Raw genomic sequence first — 16,410 nt, forward strand, 5'->3', positions numbered from 1 at the left:
GACTCATGTCACATCTCACATGTGTATCGATTAATATCTAACTCAGACTTGTGAAAATGGCTAATATAGTAGGTACCCCTAATAAGATAGTATATACAATGATAACGGATTGTATAATTGTACTAACATAATAATACAAATTTTTTTATTAAATATATACTTATGCATAGGTATAAATGCGTAGTTTTACAAAATATAAAATGTATGATGGGCTATAGTTCAAAATAAGGCATATTTAAAAGAAGAAAAAAAATTAAGATGAATAATAATTCCTATGTAACGCGGGTAAAATTACGACCGCAGCGCTCCTTGTGGCCGTTTAGCCGTGCGATTCATATCGTGGCATTTTTTTCGAGTTGACAGTAGTATATATTTGGTATCACGATTAATGGCTTGATCTAGTTTTGTTTGTTGAAACTGGAATCATTAAACTCACATACTCAATACGACTAAGTACGGATTTTGTTGCCACATTAATTTCGTTGTCATGCCGTCGCCCCGTTCGGTCGTCGCGACCGGCCAAGATGAATTAAACGACTACGATTTGGACGACTTAGGCTGCACATTGGATATAGTACACGAGTGAGTGACGAATTTTAATTTTAATTTTTACGAATGAAGTTATTATTATTACCCGTCACAAATCACAAATCATACTTTATTGAATAGAAACCTTATTTATTCATTAGTTTGTATGTTCTAATCTAAATTTCGATTATTTTTTTCCATCTGCTTGCTTTACATAATACATTTCTAATAGTTTCCCGTCGTTTCTCAAATAATATTCTTCCTTTAAAGTATTGCTGACCATTGAGTCGTTTTCTGTATTTATTGTGTTTAAACTGGAATCAATAAACAAAATGATTGCTATGCGGTGGTTTTTTAATAGCGGTTTTGACCAAAAATTATTTGATTATAATTATATTAATTTACAATTAAAAATTAAATGAATAGTTATTGATTTTTATTTTAAAAGCATATTTTTGTTATAAAAGTACATATTTAATACATTTTATACTTCTTTTTTTTTGTTTCATTTAGCTTGGAATTATTACACGTCAATGAGACCTATAGTCGATCATACTTTAACCCGTCAGTAGGCTCATTAGTGTTTGTAATACGATTATGCGCTACTTCTATTAGGCGCTATTTTTACTATTAAAAGTAGTTATTCGAAGTGTAAGTGAAAATTCCAGTATGAATAATTAATTAGGATCACTATGATTATTTATCATTAAAAAATTCCTATACATAGTCACATATCCATTACAGTTATTTTATTCTGAATCTAAATTTGCTTCTGGACCCGATTGACGAGATTTACATATAGTACATAATATAGGGCGGCACTCACTTTTGTCGGGACTGGCCATTTTAATCCATTGTCATTTCAACACCAGACTTTGTATTGGGTTATATTATTTATAGAAAAATTCCCAGGTATGATAACATAAGGTATAAATAGATATCAACAATATTAGAATTAAATTAAAACCAGTAGTGGCAAAAATAGAAATTGAGTGAGCACGACACTGACAGGTTAAAGAAAATAACATAGGGACAGTAACTTTTTACTGTGTGCAAAGTAAACACATTTACTTTGTATGAATTTAATCTGTAAGTAATCTGTCAGTTGAATATTTATTGAAAATTTTTGCTTTGTTGGAGTAAAAAACTAATCTAATCTAAACTAATTATGCGGGTTAAAACTATTGTTTTAATTATAAGTAAATTTACCATTTTACTATTCTTTATCAGTTTATTAGTATACTATAATATGATTAGGTAATAATTCTATAATTTACTTTTGTGAACAAAAACAGGTATCATTCACTACTATTCATTTAGTAATTATAATTGCTTAGTAATGTGTGTATATTTATTCAATTTTTATATATTTTTTCTTTTATGCAATAAGTAATAAAATATGGCACATTCATACACAAATACTAGAACACATGTTTAAGGTACCTACTTGTGAGTGTTAGCATAAACTACAAACTCTGATAGTTACTACAATTTATACAATGTATACGGCAATTTATTAAAATGATGAATATATATATATATTATATTTAATTATAGTATAAAATTAGTGTATTTGAATACATTTAAGTACTACCTACTTAATACCACTTAACCTAATGTGCCTATACCTTTATGATTTTAAATAAAATTTACAAAGTACATGTAGCCATGTAGGTATAAGATTTTTCATGTATTTTGGGCTTTTATAACACTCTAAAATATGATTGAATTATTATGTTGTGTTTTTAATTGATTCAATTGCAATAATTACATGTTTTTTCCATGATATTTTTAATTCAAATAACATTATAGTTTTTTATACTATGTTTACTAATGATACTTTAAACAGTGTGTACTAGGAAGAAATAAAAATAAAAATCATTGATTAATGACTGATGTGTATTTGATAAACGCTGGTACAGGAATGACTAATATTCAACTTGTACTCATCATCTATGAACACTTAATTTGTACATAAAAACAAAATGTTAAGATGTTACCAGTTAATAGATTAGCAATTATTATTGGAGAACTTATAGATTTATTGTTTGGGGGGGGGGGAGTAAATATTGTCTAGAACAATACCTATTGGGTAAAAAAAACTGTGGGCACATATTGTATATTACTTTTTTTGAGAGCTTGTATAAAATTTAACCTAAATGTGAATCACTAAATACAAAACGGCATTAATCCAAGTTTTAAAATTGCAATGCCTATTATAGTATTATATGCTTATTATTATACATGAGTTGTATGCTTATATGTAATGTATGATCAATTTATCCCTGTCAGTCACCTATTTTAATAATGATCTATTTTTTTGTAAACCAACCAAATAATTATTTATCTATTTATTTGCTTATTTATTGCCTAGAATTGACAAATTTCTTGAAGGACTTACTGATGGTGCTGATTTACCAGTAAACAACGATAAAAAAAATGATGAAATAAAAACAGCTGATTTGGTAAGAATCTTACATTGAAACTATTGAATACTATCTGTTAATATTTGTATTACCATATTAACTAAATACTACCATATATATATATTATATAAATATTTTTAACCTGTTACTCTTAAATTTTTTCATTTATTTAATAATATTTCATTTACAATAACTTACAAAAATAATTAAAAATTCTAATTCAGTTATTCAGACATTTGTATTATATACCTATCATCAAAATTGGTCAATATAAATACCAATTGAAGAAACAGAATGAGTATATTGATTACGATCATAAATATATATGTTATCATCAAGTAATTAAGCAAATTATGTTAATGAATAGTCAATAACAATATTTCTGATCAAATTAAAATATTATATTTTATCAATACTTGACTTTGAAGTTATGTTAATATCTATTATGTTAAGATAATGACGTATTAAGCAATATTTCCTAGGTAATGATGATAATTTTGGCTTTTTTCAGCCATGCTAAAATAAAATGTTTATTGAATTAGAAACAGGCCAGCATTATTCAATTGATTTACTAATAACATACTTTAAGGTTTTGTAATATGTTGATGATTGTATGGTATAATAAATTAATTTGACATATATATATATATATATATATATCTGATGGGGAGTCATTCTGATTTTTGTGTAACACAGTGAGAGTTACTATGACATCATGGACAAATCTGGCTCTACTCTCCACCTAAAAAAAAAAAAAAAAAAAGAACACAAATAATATGAAAAACTCCTGGTTCTATTATTTGATAGTTTTTCAATGATGTTGGCTGGCGGCGAAAAATTATTAGTTTATATAATTTTAGCTCATAACTTACTATTGTAGTAAATTAGTCAGTAGCCATAAGGTTCATGTACCAATCTATCTGCATGCAATGTGGATAGTGGATAGTGGATATTCGTTAACTTTTTTATTCATATTTGTACATAAAAAAGTGATTTATTGCTATTCTTTTTTATTTTTCATCTATAGATAAAAGTTGATGATAAAATTAAATTAAGAAATACTTAAGTCATTTTTATTTTTTTAATACAATTTAACAGTATTTTCATTCATATTGTATAAGCAATCTTGAAACTAATACACTCAAGTACTGTGTTTTTTCTAACCTATTTAAATGTTTGATAATATTCATGTGGTATAAAAACTTGACAGACAATTCTGAAGGTATAACAAGTTAAAAAGTGAAATAAATGGTAGGAAATATTTAAATATATACATTTTTTGATTATTCAGGAAGTAATTGATAACAAAAGAACTTCTATCACTCCGATGGACGTCGAATTTGTCGGGTAATATCTTTTTTATTTAAAATATTTAAATATTTATTCTTGCGCAATGTTTATATTTTAAAATTTAAACACATTTTAGTAAAGATTCAGCTGTGTTTCAACTTCTAGAAGACAATGAAAACTATGGTGTGTATGAACACAATCCAAATGAATGTAACTGGAATGTTTTTTATAAAACACTTCCCCCTGTGAGTTTTTGTATTTTATAGTAAATAATTTGAAATTAAATAGGCAAGAAAGTGAGTTCTGCTCTGCATAAGTGTTGAGTGTTCACATAATGCAGTGTTTACAACTTACTGGTTGTAAAAAATGTTTGATAGATCACGACTAATTAGATAACTTTATTAATAATCATATATAAAAAAAGCTAAGCAATTTTTATTTTATTTTAGAGGGGGTTGCTACCCAACAAACATTAATTTTGTAGGTTGTTATTATAAAAATGTTGGGAAACATTGACATAATGGATGTGTTAAATTTGAATTAAATGATATTATTATATACAAAACACAATTCTGAGCGGAAACAGTTTGTTAATTTATATCACTAAATAAATTTCATACTATGTTTTTTTTTATTAATATTAAAATATAAAAATAACTTGTGAAATTTTCATAATTTTCAACATTATGAAAAAAAGTTATTGAAAATTATACTATACTATATATATAAAATAATAATATGAACACATGGTGAAATTTTCTAGTTTCTATGGTTATTCAATTTTGAATTACGAGTATGTCAAAAATTAAATTAGTGTAAAATTTCTTATTTTCCATTCGTTTTTTTTTAATTTCTCAATTATTAAGAAAAGTATTGGGAATGTTTTACTTTTGTAATTCTAGATCTAATTTTCCACTAGAAATCCCCATAACTTAAAATAGAAGCATTGTTACTGCCTAAAAAGTGATAACAGATAAAAAAAAAATCATTATAAATTCAATACATTCATTGATTTGCTCAGAAAATTAGATCAATAAACGCTAAACATTTTATCTATATTGTTTTCTAAAAGTATTATGTAAATAATGTATTATTTTAGGATGAACAAGCATTTGTCAAAGTAGAGCCAAAGACTGAAATTATCAATGGTAATTATCAACTAATTTTGTATTTTTATTTATAAAATGTTTTATAAATATTAAGTTTACAATTATAATATCCTTCCAATAGCTTGGTAATTAAATGAAATGTAATCTTATAATAAATATTGTTTAGCTATCTATCAACATTTAAATAATAATTTTACTAATAATATTATGCTAGCTTCACATTTATTATTTAAATGATTTATTTATTCATTTATTTAAATGGTGCATTCACTTTATTATTATGATTAATAATGAGTATGTTTATATTTTTAGATTACTGCACCAGTGACTCAGAAAATAAGTTGGAAAGTTTCTCTTTTAACCTTGATAATACTCTGGATACTCCGGTAATAGTTTATTAATACATGTAGATGTAAAATTTGTTTAAAGTATCATATAAATGAGCTTAAAACTGAATGCCAAATCTGAAATTATATTTTCATTATAAAATAAAAATTAAGAGCAGTTTTATAACTTTTATATCTAATTGTTCCTCTAATTAATTGGACAATTGAGATAAAACTATAAAATCTTAGCTATCAATTACTTTTTTAATGCAATTGAAATTGGTTTCTTTTATATTCTATAGAATTTCTTAAAAGTCTAGAAATATAGTATGCTTAAACCTTATGTTTTTCTAACAATCTTATATTTTTGATAATATTCATCAGAAAAAAAGACTGAACATTTTAACTGTATAGTAAAGTAAAAATATTAAAACTATTAATGGTTTGAAATATATTATTTAAATAAATAAAAATATGTTGAAACATTTCAAATGTTTATAAATAATACAATACAATGAATTGTAATAATTAATATAATTTTTTTTTTTTATTTTATTATTATAAAAGCTATATTTACAATCTGTACAAAAAAAAGCACAATAAGTAAATTGGAAAATAAAATTAGTAATATATTATCTTGAATGAATTGAGTGGGGAAACCGTCCATCAACAGTACCTCCTATTTAATTTGATGGGTTCGTGGAGAGCAGTTTTTTTTTTTTTTTTTTAATAAATTTTGTTAGGTAAGGGCGTCTCAGCCATTTTCTTTTTAATCTCCTTGGAGGGTTGCTGGAGATGGTTTTAGAGAACATGCAGGAAATAAGAGGGTTTTAGTTTGAATAGAGTTTGGAATGGAATTTTTTGTAGTGTCGAGTTGCTATTTCATTTACTGTTGGCATTTGAAGATCCTTGTGAAGTGCGTCGTAGGTCATATACCATGGGGCTCCAGTTATTTGTCTAAGACATATAGACTGGAAAGCTTAAAAGGGTCTTATGTTAGATGGTTTGGCTTGGCCCCAGATTTGAATGCCATATGACCAAAGGGGGATAATAATTGTCTTGTATATTAATATTTTGTTTTTTAAGCTCATTGAAGGAGACAATAAAGGACGAAGGAGATGTAGGCGTGAGTTTGATTGTTTTCTTTTGTGTTTAGTGTGTTGGTCCCAAGTAAGTCTTTTATCTAGATGAACTCCTAGGTATTTAGTTGCATTTTGGATAGGAATTGGTACATAATTGAGCGATAGTTGTGGGCATTTGTTTTTACAATTTAACAATTTATTTGAACCGATTTAGATTCATTTATCTTATCTTTATCTATTTTTCCATTTTTGAGTCCAGTTGGAAATTTGATATAAATGATATTGTATATTGTAGGTGGCAATGTTAGGGTCTTTGTTTGATGCTAGTATAGCGGTATTGTCTGCATATGTCACTAGAGTTATATGGTTTGTTTTGGGGATATCTGATGTGTAAATATTATAGAGTAGAGGTGATAAGTCACTTCCTTGGTGTACTCCCGCTTTAATTTTATAGTAATAATATAATTTAGATTTATTTAGTACAATTTTTCTTGGTTATAAATTATTACATAATTACTGAATATATATAAATAATAAAACTAAAAAAAATACAATTAAAGCTTCCAATTAATCATAAATACTTAATTGTTATAAATACATAAAAACTATAATTTAACATTATTTAATAAAAACTAAATTAGTCAAGTACAAACAAAAATAATTTTGAAATGTTATTTTCTGATAATTTACAGTAATGAGTAATGACTAAATAAATAGTGCAATATTTAAGATCTAAAAACCTATACTTTGTTTATATCGCTAAAATAATTTAGGTTCAATGTTTATTAAATATCTAAATTTCATCAAAGTTTAATTTGAAAAGAAGTTAGGCAATTTTTTATTTATAGATTTGATATAATTTTTGCATGAACCCAAATATATTTATTAAATATAATGTTTTATTATTTACTTTTTCAATGTGGTTGTGCATAAAATAGAATATTATGTAATCATTTAACAGAACATATAAATAAATACCTATTATTAATCTGTAAAACAAAAAATATTCCTATGTTTTCCTACTATTAGATAGATAAATAGAATGTTTTTGAACTACTAGCAGCAGTGTCGCTGAATTTAAAAACCAATTAGATCCCAAAATGCTATGTATGAGTATAATACAATCAAGGATGGGCAAGATACTAAAAAATCAGTATCGTGATAATAGAAACTAGATACTTGAATTTGGAGTATCAAGATACTCAATTCTTACATTTTAAATATTTTGATACTCGATACTTGATACATTTGAAAAAATAAAGTCATAGCCAATGACGCATAGCATTTTTTTAAATTTTATTTATACACAATTAGGTATATTGTGTATCTAGACAAATGCATTCAACTTTAAAATTCCAAATATTAGTTAAGTATAAGTATATTATAATAAGTCAATCATTAAATTAAATAAATAAATAATAATAAAAATAAATTATAGATATATCATATTCTTATTTCCTTTTAAAAATACTAATTTTTCAAAAATAATGTCTGATAATTTATTCCTGGTAGTATTATGAATAAATCCTGCCAGAGATATACAGATACAGCTTATCGTGGCTAATAGGTTGAAAAACAATTTCATACAAGTTGTACTGCAAGTAAATTATAGATTGATAAATTTAAATTTATCGCGCATATTATTTTACACATATTATTATAGTATTATACTAAAACATAGTCAAACAGTCGCTGTTGGTATATAGGCGAATAAAAATAATCCTAAAACATTAATTTTTCAAAGTTTTGCATTAAAGTATCGAGTATTTTTCGATAACATTATTTTATGAAATATTTAATACTTCATATATTTGTATTGAAGATACTGCCCAACCCTGAATACAATTAATGTTTTGGCTAGTACTGTGTAGTTACTAGTTACTGCATACTGTGACTGGCATTAGTCATATGTCAATAAAAAAAATACAAATTAACCCGTCACTGGTCGCGTAATTTTATTTTTATTTTTGGTCGCGCGGGGTAAAAATTTTCCATAATATGAAATATACTTAATATATTACTTTTAGTTGGTACTTTGTAACTAACAATACTTATAATTAATATACATAAATAATTATACAATTTTAATTGCGTATGGGTCTATAGTTTTATGAATAAAAATTTAAAAAATAATAAAAATGGTAAGGTAATACAATACTATTATAATGTAAAACTATCTGGGCAAATTTCTATCAAGTGATCTCTACATATAGGCTTTATGCAATTTGTGCACACTTTAGTGGTTTTTTTATCTTTTGCTCTTTCACATAAAGCACATCGGTTCGAACTTCTCAACTTTTGTGGGAGCACTTCTCTTTCAACCTATAATAGTACGAAAACATTTTTAAAATATTATTAAATTAAAAAAAAAATGTTTTACTACCGTAACATAATTTTGAAGTCTTGTTTTTAGTGGTCTGGGCAGACTGCTAATTGTCATTCTGTACTTTAGTTGATCCTCCATAAATAAGTTGTCTACCCAATGATTTCAAAAATTCTAAACGTGTCTTCTTTACTTGCGTATTTTCTTGGTACACAATCATTGAATTTAGTCCTCCGATATTGAGTAGAGAATAAAATACTGTAAGAGGCCAACGAGCACTATGTCTTGCCACACTGTAGTTTTCGGTCATCCAATCCATAGTATCTACACCACTTTTTGTCGAATTGTAAAATGTAATCATTTACGGCTTCAATTTTTCTCCAGTATTTATATCTATAGCCTTATCATTGTGCATTGTCGAAGCTATCAAGACTATTTTATTTGATTTAGCTTTATACGATACGATTGATTTATTTTTGGAAAAACCAAAATATGATGAATATAAGTTACGACCTTTTGATATGAGAAATTCGGGAGGGCTTTCTCTTTTATTTTTTCGAACTGTGCCTACCATAGTTGTTTTATTTTGGAGTAAATAGTCTGCTAATGGAAAACTAGTAAACCAATTGTCAAATGTAATATTTCTACCAGTATTCAAAATTGGGTTTGCTAATCGTTTTACAACGCAAGATGCGGCATTGTCAACTAAAAATGGACCTTCTGGTTGTTTACCAGCATAAAGTTCGATATTGAGTGTGTAATAATTAATACTATCCACTAAAGCAAACATTTTTAGTCCATATTTTGCGGGCTTATTTGGCATATATACTCTAAAAGAACAATGACCTCTGAATGATTGTAATTTTTCGTCAATCGTGCAGTATTCGGAAACAGTATATGTATTTTTACAATTATTTACAAATAAATCAAATATATGTCGAATTTGAGTCATATTATCATTTTTTTTCTTACGTCTCTTCCTCGAATATCATCAAATCGTATACAACGAAGTAAAAAACGGAATCTATACTCCGACATAACACAAGCTAAAATATCTACTCCACACCCATCTATTTTCCAAAGATCCTCAGTGGATCTGTGATTACATTTTATTGCTCCTAAAATAAAATAATAATTTATGAACAATTTTTAAATTTTTTTGAAAAAAATTAAATTACCAATTGTATATAATATTCCCAAAAGTGCTTTGATTTCGCGAACACATGTTTCCGAAGCATCTCTTTCTCGATTGTAATTAGGTCGAACTTTTTCAATATATATATTCGTCATTTTTACTATATGCTCCAACATTTCATTTGAAAAAAATAACATCCAACACTCCAAAATTGTTTTTGCACTTTTAGCTATACTCTTTACTCCTGATTTTTCTGTAACTTTATTAGAATTCGCGATTCTTACACGAACATTTGGTTTTCTATTCCATTTTGTTCCGTCTTTTCCAATAAAAAATTTGCGTCTCATAGATATAGGTAAATCATCGTCAGATTCATGGTACGAATATTCAGAATCTGATTCATTAGAAATATTTCCGATAGAACATGTACTAGACATTGACTGTTCTGTATCCGTATTTTGGTCGTGAGGTTCATATGTTGGTGTATTATCATCACTTGAAAAGCCTCCTAATAAATCATCATATTCGGTGCTTTCTAATAAACACTCAATCCGCCGTCTCTCATTTTCGTCCATGTTTTTTATAATAAGAATCAAGAGAAAATGAAATTGAAAAAAAAAAATTAAAATAATAAATTACTCTTCAGTCGCGCGGGGTAAATATTGTCCAAACAAAAAAAACTGTTCTCGACCCGCATGTACCGAACAAACCAAATTAGTATTCGATGAAGTAAATGTCATTATCGAATTATGATGTGATTTTGATAAGCTAATCGGAATTACGAAACCATATTATAGATAATTACGAGAAAACACGTATTTATAAATAAACTGGGAGATTATTTACCCCGCGCGACCGGCGACGGGTTTATCACAAGTATTATCTCTAGAAATCAATAACTGTATACAAACTTTTACTCAGCAATATAACTTGTCATTTGGCTTAAAAAATGTCAAATGAAAATGAACATAGAATGTTACATAACATGAAAAACAATGAAAGTACTTTTTTTATGACATTGTAAGATAATTAAATACTGGTTTTCAAAGCATATGGTAATATGTTGAAAAGCTAAATGTGTAATAATGTAATATGGCATTCAAGTCATTGTTCTATATTTTATTGAAAGTAATATGAATGAAGAAACTAAAACCAATTTATTGTAGAAACAAGTATATAAAAACACCATTAAATTGTATATTACTTTTATTTTATAACTTCAATAACATTTTAGTTATATCATACTTCATAATATTTACTAAATATAATTTTAAATTTATAGGAAAAATCAATTTTTGAACAACAATCTTTTGAAGCATCAACTGGTAAAATTGCTCTTATTTATTAATTTTGCTTTTAAAGTACTAAATTTTAATTAATACATTTAGGTGCTACTACTAGTGAAATAACATATTCAGACAATGAATTGGAAAACTTTTCTTTTACATTAAAAGATGACAATATCAAAGTAAGAAGTTATATAAGTATCTAAATTTAGTGGTTTAAAATAAATAATTCAGAATTTTAAAGAATTGCATAAAACAGTTAATAACTTAATCATACATTTCTCATGTTTAAATATGTATTATTTTGTATATATGGTATTTTAAAAATTATTTCTTGAACTTTATTAGATATCACAGTAAATGTTTTGCTGAAATGTTAAACAATAATATCATAGTTCAGTAGATCATATAATGGACGTGGTGTTTTTAACACATCCATCACTATTATATAAATAAATATATCTAGTCTCAAAACATATTTATGTTGAAATAAAATAGAATTTTTATTATTATAAAAACAAAAATTTAAAAAAAAAACTACTCAGCTAATACATAGGAAATATTTTTATTTTATTTTTTAAAACAATTAGTTTTACCCTAAAATATTGTCATAGTTGTAATAGTACATAATTTGTGAGTCGGATGGAAAAAACAAATGTTGGTGTTGTAGTGACCAAATAATGAAATACCTTTTGATGCACAAAAGAATGATTGAAACTTATTAACACTTTATAAAACTTTTAAATTATTTTTTAGGATAATTTATCTACTGCTGAAGTTAAAAGGTGGAAGCCGTATAAAAAATTTAAACACAATTCTAAAAATAACACGGCTATACCTCATTTATTCAGAAACAATAACTACAAAGTTGGTTTTAATTTTGATCTCTTTTTATTATTAAATAATTATTATGTTACATTATTAATATTTTATTTTTTCAATTTTAGAATACATTTAGAAAGCCAAATCCATGGTACCGCAAAGATTCTACAGAAAGAAACAATGTATTTCAACAAACATTTAAAAATCAACATCAGGGAAATAGTTCATTACTATCTGTACCGAATAATAATAATTCGACCTTTTTTCCACCAAGAACTTACAATTTACAATCTAATAGAGGTAATTCTAACAATTTCAAGAAAATACCAAATGAAATACAAGGTATGTTTAATGTTGTAAAATATGTTATATCATGTTATTGATATAAAAATATAATATAAATACCAATATTAAGATTTCAAAACAGTTATACAAAATCAATTTCAGGAAATCAAAATGTTGCAAAAGATAATTTTCAATTTGTTATACCAAAGTATACTGAAAACCCAACTGTAAATACTCCAAGGCAATTACATCTCCCACCTGTACCACCTGTAATTAAACCTCACAGTATAGTTGGAGAAGTAAGTATTTTAAATTTGACTAATAAATATTTGATTTTTGTATATATTAAACATAAGTTTCATTCATTAACATAAAAAACAATAATTTGTAATGATGAATTTGATATAGAAAATTGTATTTATATATGTAATTTAGATTAATAATCTTTGGTAAAAAATAACTACTTAATATTTCTTACTTCTAACTTAACTACTTTTTACATATTATAACCAGAAAGTAATACAATTCTCAAATAAAACATTCAGATTTGTTTATAGAAAACTTTCAAAATTACTTTATTTATTAAAAACTTGGAATGTATGACAATTAAGAGGACGTTATACTCGCATGTGTTGTCTCTGTCTTACTAATGTAGATCACAGCAAATTTTTGTTCAGCAGAACACATTTTGTGTCGTTAGCTTTAATATTAGAGTCAATTTACCTTTTATCAAATTTAAAGGTAATAATATTATCTAGAGCATCTCATAGGCTTTTTTTGATATCTTAATTTTTAAGTGAGTTATGGTTATGTAAAATATTAAAACTTTAAAATGCTCGTAACTCGCTTAAAAATTAAAATACCAATAAAAGCCTATGAGATGCTCTAGATTAGCGTTTCCCAAAGTGTGTTCCGTGGGACAATTTCAAGGGTTCCGCCAGATGTATGTGATTATTGAGAAAATTATTTTATATTATATTTGGATTATTTATATTATTTTAAATTATTTAAAGAAGGGGGTTTCGCAAAACACAAATTATTTCTCAAGGTCGTAAAAGTTTGGGAACCGCAGCTCTAGATAATATTATTATTTATTACCTTTAAATTTGATAATAGGTAAATTTACTCTAATATTAAAGCTAACATCACAAAATGTGTTCTGCTGAACGAAAATTTGCTATGATCTGCATTAGTAAGACAGAGACAACACATGCGGATATTACGTCCTCTTAAATTGAATTAAATCAAATAAGTGTATTTTAAATAAGAATTTTGACCGTTTTTTAATATAATATTAAAAATTATTTAATTTTTATTTGTATGTTTTGGAGTTAAAAAGCTTAAAAATTCCATTTTTTTCCATTCAATCAAAATATTTAAGTGGTAGATCTGGTTAAACTACATTTTATAGTTCATTGAAATATAGACTTAATTGTATTTCATTAATATGTACATTATAGTTGCTAAAATATAAAAACATTTTTTTTACCTAACTCGACATATGTGGTTGCCATTATTAAAGTCAGATCTGTCATGTTCTTGCATTGTTCCATAATATATCATTATCATATTACTTATATAAATTTGAGATTTTAAAAACATTTTTAAGCTCTTACAATAAATTAAATTCACAGTTCTAGTAATAAAAAATGATTTTTAAGATTTTATAAAAACTATTGTATATAAGTATATAAGAGTGATCTAGTTATGTTTTTATATAATTTATTTGATTGTAGTATTTGTGTCCTGTATCTTTGGTTGGAACTACTATAAAATTTTTATCAAGAAAATTGGCAAATACAAGCATACGGGAACAAATTATTGTAGAATTAGCTACACATGGTGTCTTAGAGGCAAGTAATTTTAAATCATAAATTTTATTTATTTAATAATAATTACAATTGCATGAATAAAATAGTTACTTAATAATGATCTCTTTTCAATGAAATTATTTATATGGTTTTAATTTTTTGTATAATTTTCAAAATATTTAATATTATATATCTATTTAATAAGTACATGAATAATATTAAATTATCTTACATTAATTTTCATCACTATATATTTGTCAGGAGACTTTTAACCATTGCAAATATATTTTTTGAATTAATTAATTGGAAGGTTTAATATTTTAGATTTTTTTGTATTACATAGTTTTGTTCTAATTATTTCCCAAATAATATAAAAAAATATCTACCAGATGTATTTCTTTTAGGTTTTGTTGAGTATTTTTTGTCCATTCCGTGTGATATTGGTTGTATTAAATTATGGCTTTTTCCGTATAGAACAGTTATTTTTAGATATTTTCTTATTAGGTACCATATTGAACATTTCATATAAGTTGTCCACTGAGTACATTTGTATTTTGTTGATAAATGTTCTAAAAAATTGATTTACAACATTTTAATTGTGATATAACATTATTGAATTAAAACTCCTGTCCTATATTAATTCTTTAGTTATCAAAAATAATAACCTAAATTATACACGATTGTGTAAGAAATATATTTGGTCAACGTCAAATTGCCGAGCGTTAAACGGATGAAACTTCGAATTGTCACTAGTGGCTAGTTTTCTAAAAATTTAATTTTAAATTACTTAGTGTATTTGCTGTAATGAATTGTTTTCATTCGAATTATCGCGAGATTTTTAAGATAATGAGTATTTACTTCGAATTATCGAGAGTTTATTATATTTAATTTTGACGCTTTTAAGATATTAATAATAATATTTAGGTTTATAGTTCACCAGTTCTCAATATTAATACCAATGTTAAATTTTTCAAATCCATTTAGTTATTGTTTTGTATCAAGTATTTCCTTTTCAGAAGTTGCTTCCAACTGTGTGGAATTCTTTAAATTGTTTCCTCATAGCGGGGACTGACTTGATAAGTTTTCCGGCTTTACAATTTTGTTTGAGGTTGCATCTATCGTTTTCAAAATAAAGTTTTTACATTACTGGCATGTATATTTTGCGTTTAAATTTTCGTCATTTTATGATAGTTAGTTTCTGTAATCCCGACACAATAAACTTATTCATACATTTACAACATTCTAAAATATAATGTATATTTATTATGAGAAAAGGTTTCGTAACACCTAATATAGCTATTTTAATAAGCTGAATGAAGCGTAAATATTACATGGATATCTAGATCACGTACAAGGAATAACTGTGTACCGCACAATAGTTAGAAAAAACTTAAAAATTTAAATTGACTTTAAATGCAATAATACATTCATTCACAACTAAATATTAATATCCTAATGAGTAAACCTACTGTTTTAGGAAATTTCAATCAACATCCATTAAAAAAATATTACTTTGATAGTTATATATTTTTTATATTTCAATAAATAACTTTTTTTTCAGAACAATTGGTGGACACCAGATGATATGTTTTATGCTACATTCTCAGAGAGAAGTGTCGCTCAACATGTATTTAAACTATATCCTCATAATTCAAAAAGTTCATATTAAAAAAAAAATGAAGTTAAATTATTATTAATTACATAACTGTTATGTCGTGTAATTAAATAAAAAATAAAGAGTTTAATTTAATTTATATATTGTTTTTTTCGTGTGTGCTCGCTTTTCATGAGTAACAGTTTTAAAATAAATGCATTACATAAAAAAAGTGAGATTTATACTTCTCTTAATCAAAATTACTAATTTATAATTATCCTTAACCCTAATTATCACAAATCTAAATATTATTTAAACGGGAGACGCCAACTAAACATGCAATTTCGAAAACTACTTGACTTGTGAAGCTGAAATTGCCCTGTAGGTTGTTGA

The 16,410-nt window shown here is 25.5% G+C and overlaps 1 protein-coding gene across 2 annotated transcripts; it reads left to right on the forward strand.

The window, feature by feature from the left end:
* Nucleotides 1-332: 332 nt before the first annotated feature.
* Nucleotides 333-16,177, forward strand: LOC132927610 (uncharacterized). 2 transcript variants are annotated; one of them, XM_060992172.1, is made up of 13 exons: nt 333-582; nt 2,903-2,993; nt 4,246-4,301; nt 4,381-4,489; nt 5,344-5,392; nt 5,666-5,739; nt 11,502-11,544; nt 11,608-11,687; nt 12,262-12,372; nt 12,453-12,669; nt 12,775-12,911; nt 14,349-14,465; nt 15,985-16,177. In XM_060992172.1, exons 1-13 carry the CDS (start codon nt 488-490, stop codon nt 16,090-16,092), a joined length of 1,287 nt encoding a protein of 428 aa, XP_060848155.1. In that variant the 5' UTR covers nt 333-487; the 3' UTR covers nt 16,093-16,177. The 2 variants fall into 2 exon arrangements, with proteins under 2 accessions (XP_060848155.1, XP_060848156.1); XM_060992173.1 differs by lacking the exons at nt 11,502-11,544; nt 11,608-11,687.
* Nucleotides 16,178-16,410: the final 233 nt, after the last annotated feature.

This window comes from Rhopalosiphum padi, chromosome 3, assembly GCF_020882245.1.
Source record: "Rhopalosiphum padi isolate XX-2018 chromosome 3, ASM2088224v1, whole genome shotgun sequence".
NCBI lineage: Eukaryota > Metazoa > Arthropoda > Insecta > Hemiptera > Aphididae > Rhopalosiphum > Rhopalosiphum padi.

What these genes read in the sequence shown, in the direction of transcription:
- LOC132927610 (XM_060992172.1), top strand. Translation starts at nt 488, where the DNA reads ATGCCGTCGCCCCGTTCGGTCGTCGCGACCGGCCAAGATGAATTAAAC. An exon ending in ATAATACTCTGGATACTCCG is followed by an intron (nt 5,740 to 11,501) that starts GTAATAGTTTAT and finishes TTAAATTTATAG; the next exon opens with GAAAAATCAATTTTTGAACA. An exon ending in TAAAAGATGACAATATCAAA is followed by an intron (nt 11,688 to 12,261) that starts GTAAGAAGTTAT and finishes ATTATTTTTTAG; the next exon opens with GATAATTTATCTACTGCTGA.